Source organism: Paramormyrops kingsleyae, chromosome 8 (assembly GCF_048594095.1).
Source record: "Paramormyrops kingsleyae isolate MSU_618 chromosome 8, PKINGS_0.4, whole genome shotgun sequence".
Lineage (NCBI taxonomy): Eukaryota > Metazoa > Chordata > Actinopteri > Osteoglossiformes > Mormyridae > Paramormyrops > Paramormyrops kingsleyae.
Genome location: NC_132804.1, coordinates 13,666,026 through 13,691,745, shown reverse-complemented (window position 1 = coordinate 13,691,745; position 25,720 = coordinate 13,666,026). Strand labels below are relative to the sequence as shown.

General features: G+C 41.5%; 1 protein-coding gene across 2 annotated transcripts; it reads right to left on the bottom strand.

Annotated features, from left to right (window-relative positions):
• Positions 1-1,382: 1,382 nt before the first annotated feature.
• LOC111839832 (rho-related GTP-binding protein RhoA-D) lies at positions 1,383-24,521 on the bottom strand. Of its 2 annotated transcripts, none has more exons than XM_023804092.2 (5): positions 24,353-24,521; positions 7,361-7,516; positions 5,208-5,328; positions 3,780-3,910; positions 1,383-3,061 (listed from the first exon to the last, which is right to left on the bottom strand). In XM_023804092.2, the coding sequence occupies exons 2-5, from the start codon at positions 7,514-7,516 to the stop codon at positions 2,888-2,890; spliced, it is 582 nt and encodes a 193-aa protein (XP_023659860.1). In that variant the 5' UTR covers positions 24,353-24,521; the 3' UTR covers positions 1,383-2,887. The 2 variants fall into 2 exon arrangements, with proteins under 2 accessions (XP_023659860.1, XP_023659861.1); XM_023804093.2 differs by lacking the exon at positions 24,353-24,521 and adding an exon at positions 24,222-24,338.
• Positions 24,522-25,720: the final 1,199 nt, after the last annotated feature.

The following is a 25,720-nucleotide window of genomic DNA, read 5'->3' as shown; positions in this document are numbered from 1 at the left end:
ACAAAGAACTTCCATCTAGTGTTGGGCGGTATACTGGTTCATACCGAAAACAGTTTTTTTATCATTGTTATGATGTGAATCTTTCTTATACCGCAATACCGGTTTAAATAGCTTACATAATGTTCGGAAAGTGGCGCAGCTGGAAACTGTTTAAGGGGGGACCTTTTTCACTGCTGCACCGCTAAAAATGTATCGTGAAAGATCAGAAACGGAAGATATAGCTGATGCTGGAGTTGAAAATAATGAGACAATGAGGTTGTCAAAAAATCTATTCTCAGCTACTAATCGATACTAAAAATTAGTATCTGATTAGATACTCATTTTCACCATTATTGATACCAACAGTGCGGTTTTCGCCTCACTTCACACAGCACCACTACAGCGCAGGTGCGCGTACACACTGGTGCAGCCCCTCCCCTCCTCAATAGCCGCTGAACGCATACGCGCTGGTTAACGCTCGCATACAGAGTTGGCCAGTTGAAGGTACTTTGCAAGCTGGTTTAGTAAAAAAAAAACAAAAAAAAAAAACGCAAAAGTGCCGTTTGCTCGTCTACAAAACACTTCCATGGAAAGGCTAAGGATGTTGATAAGCCTCTATGCAAGCAGCACTACAAAGTTGTGGCGACAAAGTCAAGTAACACGTCAAACTTGGCGAAGCATTTTAAACACTGACATCCCGGTCTTTATGCGAAATTTTGTGAGGACAGTAAAGCCTGTGTTCCAGCAACACTGAACTATTAAACACATCAAAAATGTTAACTTGGCCGGAGCACATCTTAACATTAGCCGTTTATCTATAAGCAGTTAGCCAACAAACATGTTAGCCGTATGTTATCATTAAGGTAGCAGATAGGCGCAATGGCTAATAATACTATAGTTAATGTGGGAACTGTCGTATACCGTGAAACCGATATATCTTTGAAAAATACCATGATATAAATTTTTGGTCATACCGCCCAGCTCTACTTCAATCCATCCATTTTCTGAAACTGCTTGTCCTATTCAGGATCATGGGGGTTCCTAAGCCTATGGGCGCAAGGCCATCGCAAGGCACACACACACCTATGGGCAATTTGGTTTTTCTAGTTAGCCTCCACATGTTTTTGGACTGTGGGGGGAAAAAACCAAAGTACCCAGAGGAAACCACCTGACAGCAGAGGGAGAACATGCAAACTCTACACACATGTAACCCTGGCAGAGACTCAAACCCAAGTCCCAGAGGTGTGAAGTGAGAGTGCTAACCACTGCACCACCATGCCACCCCAACAAAAACCACTTGAATTGTCTTATTTAAATATTTGTCAACTTGACTTACTAGTTTACACAAACTATTTGGAACCTGCAGCAAATGGCACATCTAGTGTGGCACCATCAGTCGCTCAGTGTATCTGCTCCTCAAAAACAGGAGGGCCTTTTATTGAAGAAAAAGCAAAGTTACATGATGGGTTTCATTTTATCTAAGCACACCATACTGACTGCTGATGAGATTATTGGGTACATGAAGTACGATATCTAAAGGGGAAAAAAGGACAAAGATTAAATACTGGAAAGCATGTTTAATTAAATGTCCAAAAATAATTCCCCACCCACTTTATTATCACCATTAAGTGGTGCCTTTTCAAAGTGATTAATACACAGATAAGCGTTTTAGATGGTAATGACAGATTTGGAAATCAGGCGAAAGCGGCAGGATTTAGCAGAGGAGAGGTACTCCCACCTGGGGGGCTGTCTCCAACTCTGCCAGTAAGACGCTGAGTGTACCCAAGTAAACATGAAAATTATTGGAAATTTCAACTTAAGACATGACATACCATACCTTTATTTGGCATCTGTGTGAAAACTGGGCGGTCAGGCCTTGTTTGACACATGACTAATACATTTACATTTGCAAAGGATTAATCTTCCATTGGATCAGACCCATTGGGAAGGACCACAGACAGTTCTGAAACTTTGGGTTGTAATAATTGCGTGTCCTCCTCTAAACAGAATAGCCCCCTGCAGTATGGTTTAAATTAAAAGAACTGTTAATAATTGTGTTCCTGTCAGCCTTGTACTCGTGCAGCTTTGGAAACGTTTTCCTCTTGTATTCTAAATGGTCTTTTGAGCATGTCTGGCAGAAATAAATAAAACGATTGGCAACATCAGCGGCAACTGAAACTGAACGTGCAGCGGGTGTCTTGGAGACAAAGGACATCACGTCGTTTCACCACCGACAGACTTGGGCAGACGATCTGCAGCCTTGCCATTCCTTGACTACGGAACACGGATGTGACTGTGCTCTGAAAATAACCCATTTTCCTCCCTCGTTACCAGCTGTATCGGCGAGCCGAGGATGCAATCACACCCAGGGCCGACGACAGAAAGGAAAGGGGCAGGGGAGGTTTTTCATTGACACTGAAAATAGGTCAATTCCATGCAGGCTCATAATTCACTGGGTCTAAAAGATTTTCACCCTACTACCATTTCTGCTGTGATGCTGAATGTGGTCTTTAAAAGACCGCCAGATCAGTTTGTACATCACCCACCGATGTGTGAAACTCATACCAGGGGGCGGGGGAAGTCATAAGACAGACATTGGTGGAGCCACTTGTCTGTGTACACAGTCATACAACAAATTTATTAACCTTCCTGCATTGTACAAATTGGCAGATATTATGGTGGGAGGGGGGAAGTGTAATCAAGAACAAAAAACCCAGAAAATAAACAACTTCAAAAATATCAATTCCTAACCCATCATGAAGCCCAGTCTTTCATATGTGCGTATGCATTCCCACACTTTTTTTGGCGTGAAATGTAAGATTCAGTACAACAATGCTTTTTTTGGGAGGGGTAGCTTTTTTTTGGGGGGGTAGGTGACAATTGCTGACTGGCGTCCAGCCACCCTGCCTCACAACAGCAGGCAGCCACCCCTCTTCTTGCGCTTGCGCACTTGCAGCGCCGCCCTGGTGGCCATCTCGAACACCTCCCGAACCCCATCCTTGGTCTTGGCTGAACATTCCAGGTAGCCGAAGGCACTGATGCGGTTGGCCATGTCCCTTCCCTCCTCCGGTTTAACGGGTTCCTGCAAAGGTCCACAGATATTGAATTTACTGACAATCATTGTCTTTTACTAAGGAAGTTCAGACTGACCACCCAGGTCATTGCATGGTGGCCAGCTGGCCATCATCCCTGTGAACTATTTCAATAATATATGTCACTGAACAGTTCTCAATCTGAAAACAGAACAACAAAATGAGAAAGTGTTGTCAGAACTGACGGCTGGATGGCTCCACAGCCATAATGAATGCCAGCTGCCCTATCAAGTATGGCCTTTATTTTCTGTTCCTATCCGGTATTAACCTATGATGGAGCATTACGCTCACTTCTTGCTCCGTTGATCACTTCCCCGTGAACCCGATGGGCTTTTAAACTGGCACTATCTGGCCCCTGAACCTGAATGCTGCTGACAGATTCATGGCACCGAGCTGGAGTTATTGGAGCACAATGCTGTATTATAACATCATTTCAAAGGGAGCTCATCTATGCAGGATCTATTCAATTTTATTGCTGAAACGCTCTACTCCAGAGGGGGGAAAGAAACCGCAGACCTAGTCACAGAAAGGTGTTTAACAAAAGTAAGAAACGTAAACCTGATGCCAAGTACTCTGCCAGTAAAAATTCAAAAACCAGTTTTTGGTTGCGTGTCTGAACTTCCTGCTTTTCTATTTGAGCAGCACAAGCAAAGATAGGTGACGTCAATTAGCACCAGCGTTAGCTAACGAATGGAGTCAGAGAGGGACCTGCTTCATCTTGGCCAACTCCCGTCGCGTGTGGTCGTCGTTGCGCAGGTCCTTCTTGTTTCCCACCAGGATGATGGGCACATTGGGGCAGAAGTGCTTCACCTCCGGAGTCCACTTCTCTGGGATGTTCTCTGTGGGGTGCGGATCATAAAATGCAGTTACCCAAGATCAGCGGTCTTGTTAAGGAAACAGTGGCAATAATCTTGTTTTACAGCTAATCCAGTCAACTAATATATTTATCCAAAGATTACTGAAACATTTTGCTTATGGAAACATTTATTTAGCTTTATTTCACTTATTTTACTTGATTTATTCTATCCTTCTATAATTTCATTGACCTGTATGTTAGTTGCTTCTTTCTTTGGGTTTAATCTTGTATGTGAAACACTTTGAGCTGCATTCCATGCATGAAAAGTGCTACATAAATAAAGATTATTATTTCTACAGTTTTCAATTGTATTGAAGAAATTCTAGATAGGAGTAGTAGGTAGATAATGGGCTTGAACTCGGTGGATTAGTTTATAATCCAGTATGAACCTTATCCTGGTTAAACAAAGGGTGACAGTTTGGGTAGAAAAGCCCTTATTTCATATCTTCAGCCAGCACAATCAAAAGCTGACCCTGTTACCAGATGCCAAATCAAATCAGAACACGCACTGTCCATTGCTAGGTGTCCCGACACCGTACAGAAGTGACTGAGCCCCTCAAACTGTTAGAAAGTTGCGAGCGGTCTAATCTTCATCCTATTAGCTTGATTTTCAGGCAGCTGCAGAGGCTAATTGTGAGTCAGCCCACTCATTCGCTTTGTGGTGGATTTCAGGAGCTTGGTGGGGCTTCAGTATTTTTAGCCATCGTCGCACAGAAATGCAGCAGAACCAGAATCAGCGAGACGTGGAGCATGCTGCTCGGTGCCCACGCCTTACATTGGAAGCCAGTGTGAGTCATAGCAGCCCCTTCCGTGCCCACAAGCAATGCGACTGCTGCCTCTGCTAGATCCCGATAAGACATGAGCATGACTCAAGATTATAGGAACCCCCGGAACTTTCAATAGCACATATCACATTGTCCCACTGTTGCCCTCTGCCAGGAAAACTCCCATACCACCCCCAAAACACCGGCAGAAGTTGCAATAATTTCAAATATTTTGTGTCACCTCAAAAGGTGAATGTGGTTAATTCAGTCATTAAAACTGATATGACCTTTTACTAGTTTACCATGTGATTATATTGCCCAATACAATACTGTAGGTAGCAATACTCCATATTACACTGTTTTGGATTTCAGGGAAATGGAAATCCCAGTCACTTTGAGTCTTCTGAAGTGTATTACGTCCTTGTTATAAGTCTAGTTAACCAAGACTAGCAATTGTAACATGATCAATGCCCTTGTTGACAGAGGAACGTTGGGCATGATATGTTTGGTACTTACCCAAACTGTCAGGACTGTCGATGGAGAAACACATGAGGATGACATCCGTATCAGGATAGGAAAGGGGCCGCAAGCGGTCATAGTCTTCCTGACCTGCTGTGTCCCACAGTGCCAGCTCCACCTGTTACACATGGAGGTACAGTAGGTGGTTACAGGGCCCCCTCGCCTTCCACAATATTACCCAGATCCCATCATCCCAATGAAAAAGCCAAGCCGTCATTTCTGTCCTGCCCAAGTAAAAACTGCACTGGATGAAGAACAAACTAGCACTGCACTTTTTCCAACCGGAATTAAAAAATAACAATAAAAATATTAACTGGCAACACAAGGATCTCCCGTCTTTAATATTCTTTACACATGGCAGAGATTGTGGCGACTTTTAATCACATGATACAGCATAACCAATGGAGTTGATTGGCTGCCCTAAAGCACTGGGGGTGTGAAATTTGAAATCTTTGAAGTTCTGGGGCATTTAAATGAAGAGTAAACCCAGGGGCCCAAAGAAAATGGGACAGGCAAGAGGGTGACTGTCATCAGGACGGCAGGATCTGGGTCACAGCTCTAGTCTTGGACAGTCACAAGCTAGAGCAATTCTCAGCCCCCCTGTACACTTAAATCCCCTCAAGAGAAAGGAAGGGGCTCATTCAATAAAGCTACCAAGTCATTAAACTAGGTGATCGAGAGTTTAGGCAGAATACAAATCAGAAGACTGTCTGGCCAAACAGGATTAGATGGCTGTGGTAATGATGTGGTTTACCTCAATACAACCCACTATTTATGGAAAAAGTTATCATTTCCATACTGCTTTGATAGATCTGTGTTAGACAAGCAGTGAGCAAATATACAGTAAGCAATGGTTAAAAATATAGAACTATGCCTTTAAAAGGACATGCGAAATTGGGAAGAACAGGGCATAACAAGAAACATCAGTTCAATTTGAGCTAAACATAGAAATAGAACTTCTCAGAGAGAAACAATGAAAAAAAAAAAAGCTCTCGAGGGGTGGATTTAAAAACAGAAACCGAGCTTCCTGATTTTGTCAGTTCATTATACAGCAGGGGAATACTGGAAGAGTGGCCTCTTCGAAAGAGGTGAGCTTGAGGGATGCCACAGCAGAGCCTTCTCCCTGTAGCTCCCACGGGGACAGAAACAGCACCCCTCGCCTTCCATAAAAGGAGACGAGCCCCATCTTTATCAGCCTGGGCTCTGCAGGGTGCTGGGGTGCTTTCCCAGTCGCCGCAGGAAGCCGAGGAACAGAGCCATTTCCTGTTTCACCAAGCCCTGATTGTAACAGCAAACATCCTACCGTCACGCCTACGGTCATATGAGGCTCGCTCCCTAGGGGAGTGTGCAGCCCAAGTTCTGAGGTCATTTTCAACACTGAATAACAACATAATCCTAAAGCTGAAACTGTTTTACATTCACAATTTTCTTAATAACTAAGTTGGTAAGCACAAAAATATTTACTGCCTACGAGCTAAACTAGAAAACACATTAAAGGTGACTAATGCACTGTGCATAAGCAGGTCATTATCGGAGTCGTAAAGACATGGACAGTGTACAGTTAAAAATAGGCCGTGTGCTCTCCTGACAATCCTGGTTACTCACTCAAGGCAGAAGCATGTATGGTCCAGCCCTGCCGCTTACTCCCCCCGTCTTTTGTCACCTGCATTTGAGTCACCGCAAAAGGTTAGGGCCAATATAAAGGGTTTTTCCTCTAGTGTTATTGCTGAATAAGACTCTGACGGTAACTTCGGTGCCACCCTGGTTTTGCCTGAGGAACTGTGGACAAACCCTCATGTCCAAAGGTTGCAGTAAAGCTAAAAGAATTTTAAAGCAACACGCCAGGACAATGTCACTGCGAGTGTGAGTTGTTATCCTGAGTGATTTATCAAGTGAACAGAAAGCTGTCCAATAAAATCTGTTTAAAAATTACTGAAAACGCACAATAGGTACAACCTTTCAGTTACCAAAAAAAACTAAAGCTGAAGCACAAACAATTCTGCCTAAATTAAACATTTAAAGATAGTAACAGCGCATAAACAGGAAGTCTTTGCCACCCAGTCTTTGCCTGTCTGTTGTAGACACGTTATAATCATACGAATGACGTGTAATTTTTCTGCAACCTCTGTGTGTTGGGCGGGGCCACCCACCTGCTTGCTGTCCACCTCTATGTCAGCGATGTAGTTCTCGAATACAGTGGGAACATAGACCTCAGGGAACTGGTCTTTACTGAAGACAATGAGTAGGCATGTTTTTCCACAAGCTCCATCCCCCACGATTACAAGCTTCTTCCTGATGGCTGCCATCTATGGACACAAGTGACAGTTTCAGTCAGTATGGCAGGACAGGGGACTCCACAGAATCATGTGGTCTCCTTAGGTACAACACAGTACAGTGTAATATTTTAAGTATAATGCAGCATGTTACATCATATATCGTCACAGGGAATTACAATATTACCATTTACATACCAGAGCACAAAGTTAGGCAGTATTTTCCCCAACCACTTCAGTATTGAAACCAGTCACATTCCTTTCGTTTATATGCCCTACATTGTGCTAGTTTGGCTGAGCAACACTAGCCTGTTTCTCCCACTAAACTGAGATAATGTAGAAAAGAGTGGGATATTTCAAGAAGCAAACAAATATTATATAAAACAATAATAACAATAGTAAAATACAAAAATACAAGTCCCCTATAAAAAAGAAATCCCTGCAGGCTTAAAGACATTGTTGGTGTGTCATTTTTCTAGCGCCTTCCCTACTACATCCTCTAAAAGTACATTTGAAGTTTTAACCTTAAACAAATGCAAAGCTACCTAAGAAATTAGCCACTGTTTTGATCTACTCCAGTAGTCTTACAACTTGGTTACGCCCATAATGTGCCGGACATTTACTCTAAACCAATCATTATGTAATTTAACTTTAAAGTCTCAGGGGAGAAGAGTAATTTGCAGCGGGCTACTGTAAAATAGCACAATTTACACGACTGAAAGCAGAAGCAGGCCTCGAAGAATAAAAATATATCTTTCAGAATTGAGAAAAAAAAAGACAGGAGGGGGACACGGGGTGAGGAAATGGAAGCAGAGGAAGGTGATCAAGTCGTTTTCTAAGCTCCGCCCTTTTCCTTCAGGGAAATGAGCAAACAGCATCCTGGAAACTCAGCAGCAGCAATGGATCCCCTACCCCCCCATCAGAGGAAAGCTGTACTTCTGGCTCTCAGTTCACTCGGACTGTACAGCTTCTCGTTTGGTATTCGCCTATAGACTCTCACATAAGCCTCTGACCCACACTGCCGTGATCCAGCCAATCCACAGGTGAGCCGAGAGAATGACATTTTGGGAATGGAATGGACTTTCCTACTGCCTGTCTTGGCTTCTGCCCCCATGCTGTTTAGGACTTGCGTTAAGGACAGATATGCCAGAAACATAAACCTATGCTGGCACCACTGCTAGATCAAGTCTTACTGTGCATAAGGGAGCCTCAGTGGATTGACATAATGGAACCCTATCTGGTTTATTGTATCTATTATCCAACATGGTCATCAGCATGAACTGTATATCTGTATTCCATGAATAATAAAAAAATTAGGTAAAATAGTCCTTATGTTTATATAGTTATTGCAGCCAGACTTCATAAAAATTTAATACATTTTTGTTGTGAAAATTCGCTCCAATTTCAAGACACTAATGTCACCTGTCAATCGACTGAATACCAGCTAACATACAGGAGGAAAGTCTTGTGTATTCAGCAGTAATCATTGTAGAAAGGTGCATTTCGCTTCGGAGCTCCCTGGTGATGCGTAATTCCAGTTCCAAGCCCTGGGTTCTCAGCTGTTGCACCCGAGAGCAAGGTGCTTTAATAAATTTATCTCTGTAAGCATGCAGATTGATTCAGCTACTTAAAATGCATTGAGGAACATTGCTCTCATGAGCTTCAAACCCATGACCTTCTAATCCACATTCTGAAGGAATATGCCATCGGAGGGAAGTATAGCAGTTCTGTTTCTCATTCAAAACATTCTCCTAAAATTACTCACACACATATAGACACACAGCGTTCTTAGTAAAATGTTAGCTTTGCTGAATTCCACTGTTTTCCGGTTGACAAACATGGCTGCCGGACAGAGCAGCCTCTGGCCAGATGGCAGAGTGACTGAGCATGCTCGTCACTCGGTGTGTCCTATGCTTGCCCTTCCCACACACCCAGGGCTAGTTCTTCAGCACCTTTCCCATCTTATTTCCACTTCCTGCCCACGGCACCACCGTTGAACCATGAAGGAATCTGTGTGTTTGCAATCACTTGTCTAGACCTTGTTTTCCATTAAAAATTTAAATCAAGAATTAAATACAGCAAGGCAGCACTCAGGAAGAAGTCTTCCTTTGTGTGATAAAAGAACTAGGTGGTTTGCTTAAAATGTATTGAGCCTGCTCAGTTTCAATGAAAGGAAAGGTTATACATGGAGTCCCTACCACTTTCGATTGGTTTCAGCTCACCAAAATGAAAGTAGATTTAAAAACGATATTCATACATCTTTATAATAAGGGTCAGCATGAGACCTGATACAAAGATTGGACTATGGGTATGGAGGCATGAAGACCCAATCAGAATGGCTTATGCTGAAGAAAACGCAATATAGAATAAAATTTAGTGTTGGCTACTGGACATATATAGAAAATGTTGGTTCCAATTTCCATGAGGATCTCACCCTTTGAAAAACTGAATGTTAGCTTTGGCCAAAGACTAGATTCCCAGACCTTAAAGGGCACTGGTTTTTCTTTTCCCTTAAAGGGCTGCTGAACATGTAGACATTTTCTGGAAAGTTCACAGCGGCTAATGGCAACCTGTGTGACGTGATCTGTAAGATTTGTTTTTTTTGGGTTGTTACTTTATAGAAACATCTAATCTGGACTCACAGTTTACACATGTTTCAGACAGAAAAGGTTCTGCTGAAATTTCTGTGACACAGCTGGCCTTTCACATGTTTGAACTCCCTCTGGGATAACATTGAAATGAGAGGACAACTGCTTAGTTAACTCAGTATCAAAACATGGCTGGGAAAATTCCAAAAAGGACACATTTGTAATGGCCAACCAGGAAAAGCCATTGATATTTTCAAATATCAAATACTTCATACATGGAAAAGGGAAGATCTGCCTCGAAGAAACAGTCCAGGCAAAAGCAAACGAGGCACGTTTACAAGCACCATACAGTACTCCTCTTTGTGCAAAACAGGTGTGGGATACCCCAATGATTAAGATCATACATTACAACATATCTGACATTCTTTTCATAGCAAGCACGCCGTATAGAGATCCGAGAGAAGAGTGAATGCCTTCTGTGATAGCGATAACTGATGAATGTGTCATGACAATAACTTTCAGAGGGGTTCATGTTAAGTGGTTGCCATGGAAATGCTTCAGTCCCCGCCTTCTCTGGTGCTTGTGTGTGGGGGAGAGAGAGAGAGAGAGAGAGAGAAACCCTGTTTATGGGATTGTCACCTATTGTCTTCTCTGCTACCAAATCACCATGAATCTCACGGCCACAATACAGCAGAGGTAACCCTTGGCACCCCATGGTGGGGACATGAAGGAGCCCCATGGTGAGGACATGAATGAGGACTTTTTGTAAGGTCCTGCAACATACAACAGGTGTCAGACATACAAGAACGTACCATTTTAAGGACAAAACCAAAGTCCCTTTGAGTATCTGAAACGCAAATATTATCACTGCAGTATAATACTTAAAATGAATTAATCAAATGGTTTTCTACAGGAAACAAAGTAGGGACCAAAATGTAAATTCATATTAGAACAGACTACTTAATATCTATTGCAAAGTTTAAGAAAATGGAAACAGACACATTGTAGCTGAAATGGGCAGTAATTGTTGCTGCATGCATTTTATTGTAAAATTTCTGATAGACAAGGACATTAAAAGCATATGCATCTGTGCATGTATTCCTTGCTACAAGTGAACAAACACACAGATACATATTTCACTCAGACTGAATTGCTGTTCGAATATAAGCCACCACCAGCATACAGATTTAGCACACAACACAAAACCAATCTCTCTCCCAGACCTGAGGGGTCAGACCTGTGGCAGCCTGAGGCCAGAAGATCCGGGAACAGAGAATCGTCTCTCACTTAACAGCGTGTCAGTGACGGAGTTGGTGATGCAGACAGCGCACAGTGTAGCCCTAGCAATCTGCTCACCTTTACAACAAGCATCCATCGTTACTTCCTCTGCTAATGCTGGGCTTTCAGGTCAAATAAATGAAAACGCAATCCACTGGAAGCACTAAAAGAGCCCAGTGTTCTAAACTGACCCGTTTTCCATTTCAACTCCCCATTCTGGGCTTTTTTTAAATGAAAAAGTGCATTCTGCTCCGCCCACGAGGAGGTGCAATGACCCACAAAGAGCACCCTGCTCCTCTGATGCGCCCAACAGATCTATGAGCTCTCAACAGTCACTGTCCGCATTGAATTAGCAGTGCAGCACATCGTGTGGTAATTAAGGCCCCCTGAAAGGCATTTCTCCCTAAGTGGTAGCTCTGTAGTGTGCTCTGGCCAGTACTGAACCCAACAGGGATACTACATGAGCCACTGCAAGGAGAGTGCTGGACTGCACCATGGTCTCTCTCACACCCTAGCAGTGCCCTGTAGACTAGACAAAGAAGGCATGAGTAATCGCCTCAGAAAACATCTGAAGAAATCACCGTAGCATAAACCAGAACCTCACTGTGAAAGTGTCTTTTTATACTAACATTCGAGACAAGTCATTTTAAGTGGCCATAGGTGGACTGTCACTTACTATCTGGAAATCATTCCCTTTGTCCTCGCCAACCAGAACCTCCAGTTAGAACTTTTTCATTACCTGTGTTTGTTTAATCTTCAGATTATGGATGTGGAGGTGGGGGAGGTGTGTTATGAGGTGGGGGGGGGGGGGGGGCTGAAAGGAGGTAGCATCCAATTTCCTTAACAAGTTGTCTATGTTCCTAGCAACAGTTTGATTGTTTTTAATCAAAATCTTTCATTAGTCATCAGTTAAGCCTGCCCCGCTACAAGCCGTAGCCCAGGCTATGATGGTGTTCTGGGGGGGGGGCAAGCTTACTATGGTGACCTGAGTGATGCTGAACAAACTCTGATAAGAAGCCGTCACCAGGACGGGATATTATCACGAATGAAAATACAGAAAGAAAAAACAGCTGCTTCAAAGAGATAACAGTCGCTGGTGTTTGTCTACCCTTAAATTCAACTTAAAACGAGACCTGCAGCAGGATTCGGTACCATAAATAAACATAAAACAGGATTATGGAGCAGAGAGGTATAAGCCAAGCTGCAGTAGTGCTGAAATTATGGTTCAGGGGTGGGGCTATCGAGAGCATCATTTGTCCTCCACACTTGCATTTGTGTCTTTGATGTCTTATAGCTGGAAACCAGATTAATTGAGAATTAGATGTCATTATGCAGAGAAAAGGAGAGAGGCGAGAAAAGATGCCTTTTCCATTAATTAGAGTAACATAAGCAGTAAAATTCCCCTGAATCCTTGTACTTGAACCTTCTATGTGTTCTGCTCCACTTATAAAGTGGTATCGATTGCCCTTCTTACACTGACAGATGTGTGATTGTGTAGTTAAATCATGTGTGCAATGACAGGTGGAATAAAGCAAGGAACAATGGGGCTAAATTACCAAAAACCGAGATGGAGAATTTCGAAAGGTTCAGAAAACGTTCACTTGGCGCGTTGTCAGTTTCAAAAAGAAATGTCACAGAGAGCTTTTAAATCTACTCCTTGCAAATTCTGCAACATATTTTCCACTTATAACATTCGGAGAGCATTTCTCTCATTTGCATTCGATCACCTGCAGATTTTACAACGGCAGGGTCACAGCATCTGACTAAGGCAGTCACTTTTGTTAATCACTTTAAAAGTACGTTCATTTAAACAATTATATGAACGAAGACAGAGAGGCTTTAAAGCAATTAATACTGCATAATTATTTCACTTCAATTCCTTGATTCCTGATACTGTGACCCTATAAGAAACTGAATATTAAATAAACATTGCAGCAAATTAGATGCCCTAAAGTATAATAATCATTATCTTCGGCTCAAATGTTGCAGCACATTTAATGCGACTTAGGAGTGAAATATCTCCCTGTTGAACCTTTAATCTGGTCTGCATGAATTCCTAAGCATCTTTGGGGGGGGTTCCTAATTGTTCTGCTGGGGGGGGTGTAGGTCTAGCTGAAAGGAATGCAGCAAAGACCATACCCACCCCTCCTGTGTACGATTACTGCGACTGAATCGTTATGTCACACACAGAAACTCCCTGCTGGGCTGCCAAAGCACAGGCAGACTGACGAGAAGTTTTGCCTGGATGTTTCCCTATCGCCGCCCCTATCAGCCGCAATAATCCACAGCGTGCGGCTCCGATGTTTCCTGTTATCCAGACTGTGGTTATGCAACTGGTGTGGGGTGTGCTGTGGGTGGCGGGGGAAAAGGGAAAAGATGGAGCAACTTGTCTAACCGCATTATATAAGCCGTACAATGTGTAGCTGGTGCAGACCGCAGGAAGCAAGGTTTATTCAGCAGCAGAACTGGGCTTCATAAGATATACTAAAAATAACACCTTTAGGATTCACTGCAAGTTTGCAAAATAAGAAAAAATAGTGATAGAGTGACTTAAACACGCTCTCGCCTGCAGCGTGCTGTTTGAAGATCTCGTGGGCATTGGGTACATACTCAGTTTAAGTCCTGGCAGAGGCCTCATGTGCTGAAGAGTGTTAGCTGTGCATATTCGCATAACCATGCATCATCAGCAAAGGAGCCTCGCTGCTCTGTGTAATGACGGAGGACCCAGTGTGCAAGAAGGGTGCAGGAAGCACAGAGCCTGGCCTGGCCTCTGGGACGTGTTTTTATGGTTCAACGGCACTTTGGGCGCTTTTCCACAGCACCAGGTACTGTACTTTTGGTACTCCCATAAAGTACCAAAAGTATGGTACTTCTTTTGTGTCGGTTTTCCACTGGCGTAAAAACTGGTACCAGCGCCAAATGACATCATCAGTGACCGCCTCTGACTGACATCATCACAAAGCGCAGCGCAGTACTTCTTTCGCTGAATAAACATGAAAACATGCTGGATCTGCTCATCCGACCACATGGAGATTAAAGCCTGTTTCCTCGTTTGTCCATCCTTCCATTTTACTTTTTTTATATTTTTGTTTCTACTGATTTTTATTTTGTTTCTCGCTGTTGCTGTGTGTTTCAAAAGATGGTGGTTGTATTTTGTGTTTCAGTGGCAGGCTATTTGCATAAGCAATCGACAGCAAATACGTTTTCAAGTCCCACCCCAAAGTACCAACAAAAGTGGTAAAGTGGAAAAGCGCCCTTTGTTCCATGAGGTACCCTCGATCACATCAGTGACATCATTTTAACCTCAACAAATATTACTTCACGGCATCTCATGAGGATTTGCAACAGGATATTTGGGTCATATGTAAGCTAAAGGTTCAGACTACAAGCTTATATTCCTACTGCAACCACATGTATCAAATTACCTGTCCAAGGAGGAAAAACAGACTCCTTTCTGCAGCTTTGCACTAAAACTGGGAAACACAGTCAAATTTGGTAAAGCCATCTTTCTTACAGCCATCGTCGTAGTGCAGTTGGTCTGCAAGTTATTAGTTGGTTTTCTTCTTGTAACATACATGATGCATGTCCATGGAAAAAAAGATACTGCCCACAAATCTCTCCTAAGGTCTCCATTTAAAGAAGGGGCTCTTCAAGCAGTGATTGATGAGGCAACAAAGAGTGAGAAGACTTCATGATTAGACTTAACATCCTGATCACATTTTGGAAAAAGAAAACCTTATCAACATTATCTGAACCCAGTGCATTCTCAAATCTAAAAAGGAACATGAGGAGAGGAATCAGCTGGAACAAGTTAAGTCTTAAGGTCAAAGTGTAAATCTGGTGATGCAACACAACAATGGTACTTTGCTGTTTGGGACCAATACCAATGAGATGCTTTTGTTTGGATCTGTGCCGCACGTGACCCTCTAGGTGCGTTCTCCGCACTGACGCCAGCTATAGACAGGGAGGCCATTAAATATTGCATCTTTAAATCTCTGTAATGTTGCCACGTCAGACACAGGCAGTAAATTAAACCAAGTGTTGCTTAGAGTGATAACACAAGTGGGATGTTGATTCCTAGGACATCATTAACAGATTTCGAATGACGGCGATTACTTAGAATGATGCCAAGCTGCCGTTTGGGAGCCTACAGTCCCATGGAAAAAGGCTTTACTAATGCTGTCCTTGAAATGTGAGGAAATGGGAGCATAAATTTGAAGTGGTGATTGCAGAAGATACAGAGCACTCATACTGAATGTCAGACAAAAATTAAACACCTAGAGAATCAGTAACATTTATGCGACCACTGTTGCTGAAAAGGCAGGCTTTTGTATGCAGTTTATTTTGCATTCATTTATATTTGCCCCCTTTGTCTAGAATAACCATTCTTATTCACTTAGGCCCAGATGTTTTCGCGAGATTAAAAGGAGCTTACAATTTACCCATTTATTGAACTGATATGTGATGCAAATGGCTACCTCTTCTTAATGATAACAATAGCAAGGTGCTTCATTGGTCCATTGCCCTCAGCGTTTTGGTTGCAAGTCTGTTTTCTTAACCTGCAAGATACATCTTACTTTACAGTCATTATTCACAGAGCCTGGTCATTGGATCTCAGTTTACAGCACAGTAATCAGACAACCTGGGGCTGCCAATAGTCAAGAAAGAAAAGAGAAACTCCATTGGCAATGCCCCCAGAGGTAGCAACCTGATAAGCGTGGGCAGCGCTGCCTCGTCTCACTCCTACTCCCTCGGCCTGGCCATGGGCAGGCTCCTCCGCATGCACAGTTTCTTACGAAGGTGCTCTCACAGTCCACAGCATCCAGGCCCAAATCCTCCCCCAAGATGCAGAATACCCATCAGGACAGACCTCACACCAAGGCAGCAACATGGGGGTCTTGACTACAAGCTGGAAGATTCGGACTGATTTACTGCTAAATGGTCCGTTCCACCGCTTAGAATGGGGGACTTCACCGTCATGGCAATGACTGATGTACCGACGAAGACCGTTAAACCATAACAAGCCAAGGACAAGCTCCAAGAACATAGGAGCTTCCTATATATCTGTCATGCTGGAATGCCACCTCCCCCCCCCAAAAAGACACAGCCAGAGAACCAAAAATAGCATGTACCCATGGAGCTGCCTCCTCTTGCTCCCATTTCCTGTGCTACATTCTGGGGAAGGACCATGACTAAACCAGTAACAGTGTCCTTTCCAGTCAGGAAATGGCATGTTAAACATCAGGTTAAGCTACCATACAATAAGCATGAATAAATAAATAAGCTGGATTGTCATATTAACGTATCGCGACAGGTAGCTGTACAATCAGCTGAAATAAACGGATTACAGTGTGTGCCACAAAAATCACTAAAACTTTGTTATTTAGCTTGTCATTGAGACATCAGCACAAAATCTATCAGAGAGCCAGCCCTCTGCTGAATATTGTCCTAACCTTGATTCATTTTTACTGTATATAACCAAAACCATATTCTTCTCCCAGATCTTCACCCCAGCAGTGCAGTTCAGTCTAAGTCTGCATCAGCCTCCATTGTCTGCAGTGCTTTCCTGGGTACATTATACCCTGGATGTTATATAGGCAGGTACAAAGACATCCAAGTCAAAGCATGACCTAATTCACGCACTCCCAGTGAGGAATAAAAACGGCAGCTAGTACATACAACCCGGGGTTCACGTTAACCTCACTGTCACAAGCCAGATGTCGACACCATTTTCTCCAGGTATTTTTTTAATGAGGGATTCTTTACATTAATGTTATTCAAAATTTGCGATTAATGCACCCCAGCTGACTAAAACAAACCTAGCTGCATGCCTAAATAATAATGTTGTTTGCTGTATTTTTCTGCTTCAGTCAGGCAACCAGAGAAAACAGTAAACTGCAAAGGCTTTGGATTTAAACAAAAAACATAAAATTCAGTATGATTTACAAATTATTACAGCAGTTTCAGAATTCCCAGAGGTGAGTAACCTTAGGTAACCACTAATAAATCTATACAATCACATGAACAAGGATTAAGCTACTTACTGATCCAATTTTCTTCAAGTACAGTGGTTCAAGATGTGCACTAGAGATCAGTTCCAAGGAGGAAAATGCTAAAGTAAATCAAAGTACTGAGGTGTCTATTTTTCCCCAGGATTTTCACTGGAAGACTGTTTATTGCTCAGTAGAGACAAAGTCATGAACAGGGGTCCCCGTGTAAACATTTGAAAAGCATCTGTGAAATTAGCTTTCAGTGCAATACATTCCATCGCCTACCACCTTTTGACAATGGTTATGCTAAAAATGCAAAAATGATCACAATGAGGCACAGTTAAACAAGGGTATGCATGTGAGCACTTATGTTTTTGGTCGTTATTCCTTGCAGGCAAACATTAATGAGTACATTTCATTTTTGTTTTTGGAATATTAAAAGTAAGCTTGCATTTCAGTTGAGTATGTTATTCGCACATACAAAGACTTGCTGATTTGAACTATTACAATGTCACATTAATTGAACAGCACTATTTTTGAGCTGAAATTCACCATCTCTATACTGGTGTAGCTTTGGCTGTATTAATATTAAGCTACACCCAAAAATTTTGACAGCAAAACTTTAATGGAAACCCCTCAGTGTACTGATTTAGTGATATAGGCCTATATGGATCATGGACAGAGATCATTAAGCTGTCCGTGTGTCTGTGGCAGGCTATGTTTTTTTTAAATTTTATTTTAAATACCATGCCCATGGTAAAAACTGTGTTTTGATCAAAATGTCCATTCGAATTCATGATGATGACCTCTGATCACAGACAGCATTGCTTCTGAAAATCAACTAAAAAATATTAACTTAATAATGCACTTCCAACGCACATGGATTATTACTAGAGATGCACTGATCTGATATTCGGATCGGTATCAGCACCGATCCAGACCTATTTGAATGATCGGGTATCGGTCATACTTGACCGATCCATGTCCGATACTTACTTATTTAGATTTTGTCAGTCTCTAAAAAGATAACTCCTATTTTGTGTTAAATCTATTTGTACAATAAACCGCACGACAGCTTTCCCATTTCAGATGTGCTTTGTGCAGTATTCAAGCCGAACGCTGACGCTGACAGTGACAGTGCAGTGAGTTCCGCCTGCTGTGACATCATGTGCATGCAATTTGCAGTACGAGGATCAGATAAATCAGATAAGAAAATCAGAGAAGAAGGTGACGATCTGGGAGTATTTTACACTTTTAACAGCAAACAGTAGCACATTGTTTTTACAAAGATTGCAAATCAAAGTTTTGAGAGGTGGAAAGTTTTGTGGAAAATCCCACTAAACAAAGCTCACGCAATTGCGTGAGACAAGAAAAGCAACGGATGATTTTGGGAGTCACTAGCTTGGGCTGTTTTGCACACTCGCTACAGCTTGTTATACACGAGGGGATGCTCTCGCAACAAAGTGTAAGTGACACTGTTGCCATTGTGGGGCATTTTCAGCATTTGCCACTTGCGTATCCTCACTTGGAAGATATTCAAAATAAACTGTAAAATGCCTCAAAAACGCTTAAAACAAGACATACAAAACGAGGTTTGGAACCGTACGTTATATGTGTTAACTGTAGCCTAATTAAAAATTTTCAGCATATATTTTTTTCATCCGTATTTACTCGTTTAAAATATTAATAATATATAAAGTATAAATATATATATATATATATTATATAAATATTATTTTAAAATATTGAAGTAAAAAGTCCACTTGTATCGGAATCTGTATTAGTATTAGCAGTTGTGTACTGGAGTCGGATCAGGAATAAAGAAATGTGGATCACCCTATGCCTAATTATTACATGCCCGGCTATACATTTATCCTTCTTTGAAATTTGTCATTTATTATTTTTGAAGGTACTTTTATTTGTACACATAATTTTTGGTCCACAGAAATATAAGTTTCTGTCACAGATAGCAGGCACCTAAAGCTGACCTGGTTGAAGAACGTACCCATATTAGTGGTGTACTGATGTGGATATTTTGACCGATACAGACTACCAATATATTTTTGTCAAACACCACCGATACCTATAACCAGCTAACCTCTGACCCACCTGCTAAACGGGGTGGGGGATGTTGCTGGTAGGTGGCGAGCTTGCCTACAGATTAGCAGAATGACGTTACATCATCTTTTATTATTATTCTGTGGAAAATAGAAGATCAATCTATGGGCTAGCTTTAATAATGCATTAAAAACATGTTGCAGGCCTTATAAAACTGGTACTTTGAGCCCTCGTCTAAGTGGTTGACTGACAAAACAAAATCCCTTGTTCATCAGTAAAGAAAATGGCTGATTATTTTGGACAATCATCACCAGTATTTTCGTAGCTATGTCATTAGCTCTGTTGCTGCTATCTTTCAAAACTGATTAAGGTTAAAGATCAGCTGGCAAAACTGGCCAAGATTTGCACATTGGACTGATATCTTGGTTTTTAATAAATATTGGCCAATACTGATATGTCAATCGATATAATGTGCATCTTTAAGCCATATTTTTTAGCTGAAGTCCTCAGTCAACCACAAATTACACTGAAAAGTCTAAGTGTAAAGTTGTGGTTTATTTTACTCCCCAAAGATTAGTGCAAGAGGAAATTCTAGAGGAAAAAAACATGTGAACCACCCCTCGATATATTTTATATTAGCTGTTTAAGTAAGGCATCAAAGAGCTTATCAACTATGCTTAATCAAGGAGGACACATTAATTCGTTATAGAATTTTCAGGCAACCTTAAGAACCGGCAAAGGAAAAAATGTGAAGTTGAAGCCCTGATTACACAATTACATGCACTTCAGTGAAATGCACTTCATCCTTTCACTGATAAATTCATAATCAGATCCTGGACTTCATCTTTTTACATGATATGTTCTGCCATCAGTTCCACAGAATTTAACTACTGTTTCCCAAATATAACATCAAATCCAAATACTCCTTCAGTTGGAGCTCAGGATGTAAATCATTCAACTATTTTCCTCCCCAAATTTGACAGATAGGTTCAGATGATTGATGATACCAGAGCTTCATCACTGCAGTGGTAGAAGGTTTACGTTTCTCTACCAATGTAATGAAACTTAATGAAAACTAAAAAAAAAACATCCACAAAGAACCCTACAGAAGATGTACATGTAGCCTAAGGAGAACATGGGAATCATCAATAGAAGACGTGTATATTGAGAAAAAAAAAACTGTTTAAGGATGTAAAAACAAGAATTAAGAATTATTCCACTACAAGAGACACAACAGAAGGAAACAGAACTAGTACTTTGACAAAAACGTTACAGTCAAGTACTATAGATAGAAATCTGTTGAGTTCAATTTTCAAATGTTGCTTAAGTAATGACATGGACTTGTTATCAGGATTAGGTTCTAAGCAGGCAGTGCTGTTGTCTCTTAGACCCGTGAAAGCTACACAGGCAGAAATTCTTAATTGGGAAGTAAGTCCCATTATGAAGAACCTAAAGTAAATGTGTTTTCAACAAAACCATAGGGGGTGGAGGTCCTGTTGTCTGCATATATTCCATGTTAAGAATTTGTCTGTAAGACATTTCCATAAAGTAGTATGTAGTTTTACAGTATTCTTGAGCCCTGACTCTCTCAGAGACAGAACATAGCCCAAATAAGACTTTTCAATGGGAAAGTAAATCAAGTATGGTCAGTAGTGGAAATTTTGATAAATCAATAAGTAAAACAGCATTGTTTGTACAAGCACAGCTAACTTTAATGATTTCCCGCTTTAGAATAGATAAGGCATTATAATGTACAGAGTTAAGATTACTGGGGGACTTAGAGATAGGCCTCTGTAAACCAGTAGCCACACATGAAAATATTAAAATAAATCACATTTTACACAGAAGGCAATGGATATTTGTTCCAGCTCTCTTTCTCGACCCATCTCTCACTTTAAAGAAAATCTTAACAAGGCCAGGAAGAATTCATTCTATTCATACTATGTGTACAAATAAAAGCACCTTCAAACATGTAGAAGCGAAATCAAGCCTTCACATGCACAAGCCTGGGCGTGCAAACAGATGCAGCTTACCTCCTGTGCACTGGGGACAGAAACAGCATGCAGCAAGACCTCGATAGATACAAAAGCTACAAGAGGCATCAGGAAGCCCAGTTTGCTGCCCTACAGGCAAGCAACAGTACAAGGGATTCATAATGTTTTTCATCTGCGGTGTTAAGGAAGGCAGCCAAACCCTTGAGACTGCCAAACAGACATAGGCAAAAAAAAAAACACTACACACAATCAGTTGTGTTTCCCTGTCACTGAATAATCACTTTGCAATAACCTTAGTACTTACTGGATGAGACCATGAGAAAACGTGTATAAGCGTAACTTATTAAAATATTTCTGTTCTGTTCTCGGCCAAATGCCGAGTTTTGTTTGCATTCTTCTACCATGTTCGTGACTTCCTCAACATGCCAGCTGGAGCAGCATCGCCATTATCTTCACCAGTAAAAGCAACATTACTGAAGATCTAATGGCTGTGTGGCTCAGATGTTTCTGAGGAATTCACTGGTTCAGATTTGGGCTGCGTGATATGTCTTAACACAAAACACAAGCAACCGCTTACAAATACAACATGTAATGCTTGTATGATACAAGATTTTATTTGGCTCAGTACGAGTGCTGCTGAAGTTCATAAAAAATGCAGTAGACTAGACAGGATAATAAAAGCCAACATGTATAACACAATGAGCCCAGCTTCACCCTAGCCTGTTGTGTTTACAGAAGGGAAAGAAAAACATACTCAATACTTGTCTGCAGGAGCAGGTAGCCAGGAACCACTTTTATATCAAAGTAAGTATTATGAAATAATCATGAACACTCATGCTCATCACAGAAATATACAGAAAAATGCAAAGATGAAATAAAGCAATTAGCCATCTTTTTACTTTCTACAAATCAGTTCACTACAAATATTGTTAAATATTTACAAAGCACACACTGCATAATTTGTATTTCCCAAATGTTCAAGACAAGCTTTGGGCAAAACGGGGAAGGACAAATATGCAACATTTTAATAACACAAAATGCGTGAGGCAAGAGAGCTTTTACTGCTATTGCCACGAAAATATGGAAATTAGTATATTTTCGAATTATTCTATTTTTCGAAAAACTGCAAGAACATTTATTTCTTAAGTCAGCTCATAGTTTAAGCCAGTTTTTAAACAGTACAGAGCAGAAGCTTGTAGATTACTGTAAGGACTAATTAAGTTATCCTGGTCATCATCTACATAAGTATGTTGCATGTGTGCGTGTGTTTTGTTGTCTTGGTATAGTGAGGCAGGAATGCCCAGCCACTAGTTCTTCAAGAAACTACAGCAGGTGGTAGGGTTTTATACAATACTGAAAAAAGCAAACGCCTGTTCAAATTATAGTTCAATAAAACCCTGCATGAACTTTCTTTTTACAGTTGAAAATTTATGAAATACAGAACCCACAAGCATGTAGCTGCTGGTCACTTAAAAGGCTTGCGCAATATTTGACACTAGATTGGGCTTTGGTAAAATATTTAACTGTATACAATCTCTTGTGAAAGAGCTCACGTCAACAAAGAACTCGAGACGATTTGTCCATTTGCAAATTCCCTGGAACTGATTATTTTCAAGGCTAAGATTAAAATATTACTAAGCTCCTGTGTTGTTAATTAGCATTTTTACGCAACGGCGTTTTCCTTGAACTTTCTGCGCCTCGCCGATTGCCAGGTTAGTGCACCCCATTCAAATCGGATTAATCAGATGTCAAGTTTTATCGAACGAAATCACGCTTCATTTAAACAGTTTTAAACGATATAAACAAAACTATACTGATCCACGGAAATGAAGTCGAGTAATGGGTGTGGTGATTCAGACCAAAAAATGTTTTACGGCCTCGGTCACCCCCCAGTCCTGTTTTTTTTTTTTTTTTTTTTTTTTTTTTTTGGAAACAGCAACGCTTCCCACGCCCACAGAAGATGGAATTCAAAGATTATTATAGTTTTTGAGGGGGACACTTCAGCCCTGGATACTAAGCATAGCAGTCCACCTATCATATTTCCAGTCAAACAGGTTTCTGTCCTCTTCCTCAAGTCCTGCGTACGAAAACTAACTTTGACAGCATGCTCATTTAAAAAAAAAAAAAAAAAACAGCTTTACGGGTTACATTATGCCAGTAAGACATTACTTTGTTACTCCCGGAGACTTCGTTAACAGCCCGTCTTAGGCGGTTATCACCGTCTTAATCACAACGCAGTACATAACCGTCGCACGTTTTAACCACAAACCCCTACCTCGGCGCACGCCGAGACTGGGACACAACCACCTCCCCCTCGAAAGAGAAAGGCATTTGTGTTTCTTGCGTTTACTGGAATGGCAAAGTCGGCGCATTTCACGACGCCTTAACCGGCGCGCTACTTTCGATTAGGCGGACGGTGTGATTCTCATGCTATCGAGCACGGAGATGACAGCCGGTGTCAACTGGCATAAATGCGAAGGGAATTAAGTTTCTGTAAGAGCGACTGGACGGCCACTAAACGTAGTCACCGCGAAATGGGCTGCTAAAATGCGTAGACAAATCCAACAGTGCAATTTTAAAGTATTTTACAGGAGTGTTTTAGTCTTTGGACAGACATATACTTTGCCTGAGTTTTCGCACTACACCTCTAGTATCCTACCCCCTCCCAGCGTATTATTCCAGATACAGTGGAACCTTTAAAACAGGTGTGAAAACGTACACGGAAGCTAAATAGTAAGTAGACATATAACGAAGTAAGCCATTAGATAAAATAAGTTAGGGAATGGAACAGACCGTATCATACCAAGTTGCTGATTGCAAAACTACCTACCTTACAAGAGCCGCGGCAACACCTACTTTTTTCCGTTGAGCAAAGTACAATTCTGAATTTTTTTAAAAGAGTCAAACCTGATTCCCCACCCCAGCATGCACGCGCAAAGGCACGGGCGCAGGTCCTCTTACCTTTCCGACACTGTCGAGCGTGTTATCCTACTCCGTCTTCCCCCCCGTTTTCCCTGATTTCTTTTTCCTTTCCCCCCGTTTCTTGTCACCCTCACTGCAGTGTGTTAAAGTAAACGTATCACTAAGGAGCGAGGCTGACAGGGAGGGAGAGGGAGGGATAGAGAGAGCGAGAGAGCCCTCCCACGGATGTAGAGAAAGGCGGCTTGAGATGTTTGCCTGCATTCTCTATTGGCTCGGGAGGAGGCGCAGCCGTTGGAATAATTTGGATCTCCTCCCTTTGCCATGGTGAAAAAGTAATGACATCATTGAAGACGGGGAGGGGGGGTATGTGGGAGAGCGCAGAACCGGGAGGTGGCGGTAGGGTGTGGGTGGTGGATGTTTTACGTCGGTGATTTCAAGCCGCATTGACTCGCTCTTTCGCTTGTAAGTTGTTTTTGCTCGGTATGGACAGAAGTTGCCCTGGATGGCGGAGACGTCGTTAAAGATGCATACTATAGCAGCTTTGCCTTTATTTACCGGTACATGCGTTCATTTGTATGGAGTCGTACCCACGGTGGGAATGTACGCACGTCTTAGAGTTAGGATACTTGTTACAGTTCTTGTTATGTAATCCGAGAAAAAATACGAGTTGTTAAACGCCTGATCGCAGGGGAAGAGATACCGCGTTCTCAACAATACCCCTGACGTTTAAAATAAATTCCCTTCACTGCTCCGGCTGGGGCGTTGTATATATATGCAGGTTTTCATTTAACCTAGGTACTTAATTTGTCGTTTGACCTGATCATTTTCCGCAGTTGAACTATTTAAACCTCTTGCAGAATTAGTTATGTTCACATTGATTCACGAGTTTCAACATTTAAATCTTATTTTGACCCAGCCCATTAGTTCATATATGCAGATTTACTTGATTTACCGAAACGTAAAATTCTTAAATCTGGGGGAGAAGTTTAATAAAAGGGATTGCGGTGAATCTATTACATCGGATACGTAAGTTAACTTCGGTAACAGACGCTGTATTCATATTTCGCACCACCGTATGTCCCCCTCGCCATAATTCCAAGAGCACAAATCCGAGAGTTTTAAATATAAAAATTATATTCAGAAATGAACTTATCTTTTTTAGTCTGCCGAAATAAAGCCCCGATGATATGTTTGAAGAATTTTAAGGCATTCCGATTAGAAAACAAATCCGGAATTTATTAATAATCACCGAGTTTGATGGGGTCTGTAAATCATTGTTTTATTGATTTTCCATATTAAAAACTTGCTTGGCTATGAAGTATGCGGATGCTGGAAGGTCTCCGCTGCCTTCGTTCCTGAGCTGTTTTGAACACGTTTTATCCATACAGATGGAAGCGGATTTGCAAT